Source organism: Leopardus geoffroyi, chromosome E1 (assembly GCF_018350155.1).
Source record: "Leopardus geoffroyi isolate Oge1 chromosome E1, O.geoffroyi_Oge1_pat1.0, whole genome shotgun sequence".
NCBI lineage: Eukaryota > Metazoa > Chordata > Mammalia > Carnivora > Felidae > Leopardus > Leopardus geoffroyi.
In genome coordinates this window covers 21,897,066-21,902,275 of record NC_059330.1, presented here as the reverse complement: position 1 = coordinate 21,902,275, position 5,210 = coordinate 21,897,066, and the positions used below count along the sequence as shown (strand labels likewise).

At 44.7% G+C, this 5,210-nt stretch overlaps 1 protein-coding gene across 1 annotated transcript; it reads right to left on the bottom strand.

Moving 5' to 3' along the window:
• Positions 1-2,969: 2,969 nt before the first annotated feature.
• On the bottom strand, positions 2,970-4,897 carry LOC123603333 (C-C motif chemokine 2-like). The gene is made up of 3 exons (XM_045488096.1): positions 4,732-4,897; positions 3,832-3,949; positions 2,970-3,489 (listed from the first exon to the last, which is right to left on the bottom strand). Exons 1-3 carry the CDS (start codon positions 4,805-4,807, stop codon positions 3,384-3,386), a joined length of 300 nt encoding a protein of 99 aa, XP_045344052.1. The 5' UTR covers positions 4,808-4,897; the 3' UTR covers positions 2,970-3,383.
• Between the last annotated feature and the right edge of the window lie 313 nt (positions 4,898-5,210).

Here is a 5,210-nt window from a genome sequence, read left to right as displayed (position 1 = left end):
CTGCAGATTCCACAGCCAGAACCAATATCTGAATGCTTTTGACTTGATGAATGAATGGGTGACTTCTTCCTTGCCATATGGTGCTGGATCACACAGCTCCCAAAAGGCACTTTTGTCCCTGCATGGGTGCAAAATTATTGCTGTTAAGGGGGAGATATGAGCAAGGGACATCTTATTTGGCCATCTTACTGTCTTCGGTCCTCTTTCCATTACTGTTTTCTTTTGTGATACATAAATAATACCATTTTATTGTATACCATTTTATTCCCTTTTTTCTTTTACTATGTATATTTTAGTTATTTTTATAGTAGTCGCTCTGACTATAATTATCATGTATAATAACATGGTTCAGGTTAATGCCATCTTTATTTCAATAGTATCAAAACTTTGATCCCTTGTATCTTCACTCCTCCTCTACCTTAAAGCTATGTTGAATGGAGAAAGGGGCCATGGGGAATGCAGGTGGCCTCTAAAAATTAGAAAAGGCAAGAAAACAGATTCTTCCCCAGAGCCTCCAAAAGGCATGCAGCCCTACTGACCCATTTTAAACTTCTGGTCTCCAGAACTATAAGGTAATATATTTGTGTTGTTTTAAGCCATTATGTTAATGATAAATTGTTACAGTAACAATAAGAAACTAAAAGAGATTTTGATATCTGGAATATCTATAAATGGGGTGCTGCCATAATAAATATTTAAAAAAATGTAGAAGCGACTTTGGAATTGGGCAATGAGCACAGGCTGGAAGAATTTCGAGCGTGATAGAAAAGGCCTAGATTTCCTGGAACAGACTGTTGGCAGCAACAGGAAATGAATACACCACACTTGGCATTGCCTCCTGAACCAGGGCCTATTGCCAGCGCCTGCCTCATGCTCACAGTTTTATCATGCAAGGAGCAAGGACTCCCTTGCTTAGCTGGAGAAAAAAAATAGATTCAAGATTTCCTGAAAATGAATAGATGTGGCTTGGAAAGGGAATGTGAGTGGATTGCTTTTGGGCTTGAGCAAATGGATTGCCTCTCCCTCGGCCTTCCTTCCTTCCAGATCCTCCATCACAAATCTGCCTGGTTTTAGAGGGTCTGACGCTCCCTAAACTGTATGTGGATGTCCCATTTGCTCGCACTCCATTCCCTTTTGCCCCCCTGGCATCCACTGCAGCTGAGGATTTAGTCCTGCTTGGCAATCAAGGATGTAGACTGGAGGAGTGGAGGAGAAGCAGGGAGGGCTACTGGACCTGGCAGATGGGTCAGAGAGTTCCATAAAAAACAGCCAATAAGTTGTCTTCTGACAGATGTATCAAGGCACTTTGGGGAGCTTGGAGCTTTGATAGAATCCCTCAGCCTGAACCAGGGACCCTGGACTATCTTGGGAATATGGAAGCAGAATCCCCTTTATTCATCTCCAGCGCCAACTGTTGGAGATGGAGGTTTTCCAACACACACACTCCCAGATCCTAGAACCTAGGTTCTGCCAAATTCCTATTTGTAGCACATTATCACCCCCATTTTATTGATGGAAACTCAGAATACCCAACCTGCTCTGAATGACAGAGTGAGTCAATGCCAGGACTGGGATTAGAACTCGAGTGTCCCTGCCAGCCAGGGTTTTCCCCAGCTGCTGAAGGCATTGCCTGGTCTAGCTTGATACAGTAGCCATCTCACCACCAGACTAGACTGGCGAATCTGCAAAATCACCACACAGAATTTATTCAATAGGGCAAGAGATCTGCTTTCTTTAAGTGGAAGGGCTGCCTGTGCTTAGATGGGTCAAATGCCTCACAGGTAGGTAATGCCATGCAAGGAAGTACAGACCTTAGGTGGACATTCAGGGAAAAGAGATCCATCCATATAAATGGATGATCCTGTGCTCCTTGGATTGAAATGGGGGATAGTGGTGAAGAGAAGCACGTTCTGATTTCAGGTAAACTGTCTCTTAGAATGTGGATTGTAGAAAGGGCTTCTGAGTCTTAGGTCACAGGTCCTTCTCTTCCATCTATAACACACAGCATTTCACTCTACCTAGCTCATTCTTCTCCAAAGCTGCTTCTTGGGCTCCAAATTCAAGTACTCATCATCTCTTTCTTGGATCATGACAGTAGCCTCTCCCTTGTCCATACTTCTCCAAACGTGTATGAAGCCAATAAGTTACATTTACTGAAACTCACCTCTGAATCTTTGAACATGGCATGTCCTTCCTCATTGGCTCAAACATTGTCAACATCTCCTTTTAATCTATGAAGTTGAGTACTGACTTACCATCCTGACATTCAAAACCCTTTCCCAACTTTTCTTTCTAAACTTCCCCAACACTTGACACCGACATGGACCCCAACTCCCACCTGATTGGTTTTCACCCTCTTTGATGTACACACCACCATCATTTCTACCTCCAGGTATTTGGCTCCATTCTTCTTTCTCCTCTTCTAAATGATACTGTAATTTTTCTAGAAAAATCTCATGTATTCATCAAGGAGAAGTTCAAATCATATCTTCTTTATGAAATCTGAATCTGACTGCCTTATCAGTGGTCATTCAGTTTCTCCTTGATTTCCCAAAGTCGGCAGTGTCTGTATTACTCCAAGTTGGAAGATTACTTGGAGGGGGAGAGGTTGGGGGCAAGTATCCCAGGTAGGGGGCAGTAGTAGTAGATGATGAGAGAGATTGAGGGCAGGGGTCAAGGGCTGTGAGAAAGGACATGGGGCGTTGCTAAAGAGATAGGGTGACAAGGGTAATTGGGACCTGGACAGATGGTCTTGGGGACTAGAATGGTAGGGCTGGAATGCTTGACTGGGTCCTGACTTAAAGATTCTTCTATAGGCACTCAGATTTGCCTACCCAGTGAAAAAGACCAGGGCCAATCCACATTGTCACTCCTCCCAACACAAGCCCACCCTCTGCAAACATGTTCCCTCCTAATCACCAAGATTACACTCAGTTTTTTAATTTATTTCAAGAAAACACCAAAGGCAGTTTTGTACAAAAATATATATTTATATATTGATCAATAGTTATATAATATACATCTCCACAATAGCATTTTTAGCAATTCTTTAGAATTTAAAACATAGTCTTTGCATTAATGGTCCTTGCAAGGACACTCACACCATCCCAGGGGTGGAACTTCCCCCCTCCTAGAGAAAAGCAATTTGTCTGGTCTCCATATGTAAAAAAAAAAAAACAAAACAAAAACCCTAGTATCCAGGGAAGATAAATTTAAAACATCAATAACTTAAATAAGATTAACAGTACTTCAGGCATCGTGTGAGTATCAATAAACAAAGTTTGTAGTCTTTGAAATTATAATAAAATAACATCAGGAGGGCATTTAGGGAAAACTAGAAGAAAATAAATTAATTTTAGATTCTTCGGTTTCAGAGTGAGTAGTCAAGGCTTTGCAGTTTGGGTCTTCTTGTCCAGGTGTGCCATGGAATCCTTGACCCACTTCTGGTTTGGGTCAGCGCAGATCTCCTTGTTTAGGATGGTCTTGAAGCTGTAGGGGAGAGAACACAGTCAGATAGAGTTCCACCGAGATCTCAGCCTATGATGACAGCCCATTCTGCCCCAGGAAGCTGCCATGGGAACAAGAAGAAGAAGGCAGGTGGAGAGAGGACATCAGGGCGTCCTGACTTCCCGCTAAAGAAATTGGGAGGGTCTGTGTAAGCACTCAGATGGAGAGTGATGTTGGGAGTCACCTTGTCCCTTGTGGCCTCAGTTTTCCCACTGGACACCTTTGAGTATGAGATTAGATGGCCTAACTCTCTAAGTTTGTAAGGCTTGTCCCTTGCTACCCAAGGAAGAACTGGCCCAGGGAGGGCTGGTGTGTTCCACTTACATCACAGCTTCTTTGGGACACTTGCTGCTGGTGACTCTTTTGTAGCTCACCAGCCTCTGCATCGAGATCTTCTTATTGGTGAGTGTATAGCAGCAGGTGACTGGAGAATTAATTGCATCTGGAAATAGAACCACAAAGAAAAAGCATGTTAGGATGGGTTAGATTCTTCTGGTCTTAATCATAGCAAGAAAGCGTAGGAAGGAGCAGGAGAAGGGAAGTCAGGAGTAAAGGTAGAACTCATAAATCCCAATATTTCTGCCTATGCTTCAGAGCTAGAATGGCATGCTGACTCAGCTTCCTCTGCTTCAGAGCTAGAATGGCATGCTGACTCAGCTTCCTCTGCTTTATAATGGGTATATAGCATTGATAATGAGCAGTGGGAAGGGGTAGCTCTTAAAACCAGATAATTCCTGGGAGTATCATTAATCACTGATCCTGGAAGTAGTGAATAATCCAAATTATCAGGTTCAGAGAAGATCAGCTCAGGGAACCCAGCTATGGGTCCCCCTCTAGGCTCCAAGTTGTGAGTTTCTCTGATACTTGCTGCCTCGGGATGCTGGACCGAACGAAGCATAGACCAGATTCTGGGTCTCCTCCTTTCCCCTCCACCATATCTGGAGATACCCTGCACACTCTCCACCAGAGTCCCCTTCTTTTTGATGATCCAAGTCCCCAACCCCTGTTGCAAGGAGCCGGGGCAGTAACTACACGGAGGGTGTGATTACAGAGCTGGAGTCCTGGGAGGACTGGATTTGGGGTCCACGGCTGGAATTCTCATCCAGGTTCTGCCCTGGAGCAGCTGTGTGATCTGGCTCCCTCTGTGTCCTTCTCTGACTTTCCTGATTATGAGAACCCAGAGATGGGGTGATGGGCTTCAGAGGGAAGGAGAAAGGGGCTTACCTGGCTGGGCGAGCACCTGGAGACTGAAGGCAGCAGCTGTGAGCAGCAGGCACAGAAGCGCTTCGGAGACGTTCATGTCTGCGGGGAGCGAGGAGCTTGGGCGTGAGAGCTGGAGGTTTCCAAGCTGGTCTCAGCTTCTCTGCTCCTCTGGTTCCTCTGGCTGCTCTGCCTGCTTTTATGGAAAGTAAAGAGGGTGGAGCTAAGAGAGAAAGTTTGGCCCAGGGCAGCATCATTCTCAATGAATGACAAAGTGGAGTCATAAATGTGCTGAGCAAGGATAGTGCCCTGGGAGGTTTCCAGGAAGTAGGAGGGAAGTAGTGAGTCTGGACTGGACACTTTTTCCATTTGCTGCTAAGGCCAAAAGAAGTGGGGTGGGTGGGGTACAGTTATGTCCAGAGCGACCACAGATGTGAGCACAACAGGATTTTCTTAAGAATTCCACTTTCTCTGAAGTGAAGATTCTCTGGTTGAAAAGGAAG

Excerpts from the sequence above, each read along its gene's own strand:
- LOC123603333 (XM_045488096.1), bottom strand. The coding sequence starts at position 4,807 with ATGAACGTCTCCGAAGCGCTTCTGTGCCTGCTGCTCACAGCTGCTGCC. Across the intron at positions 3,950-4,731 it reads CCAGGTGCTCGCCCAGCCAG|ATGCAATTAATTCTCCAGTC; the intron begins GTAAGCCCCTTT and ends TTCTATTTCCAG. Across the intron at positions 3,490-3,831 it reads TGTCCCAAAGAAGCTGTGAT|CTTCAAGACCATCCTAAACA; the intron begins GTAAGTGGAACA and ends TCTCCCCTACAG.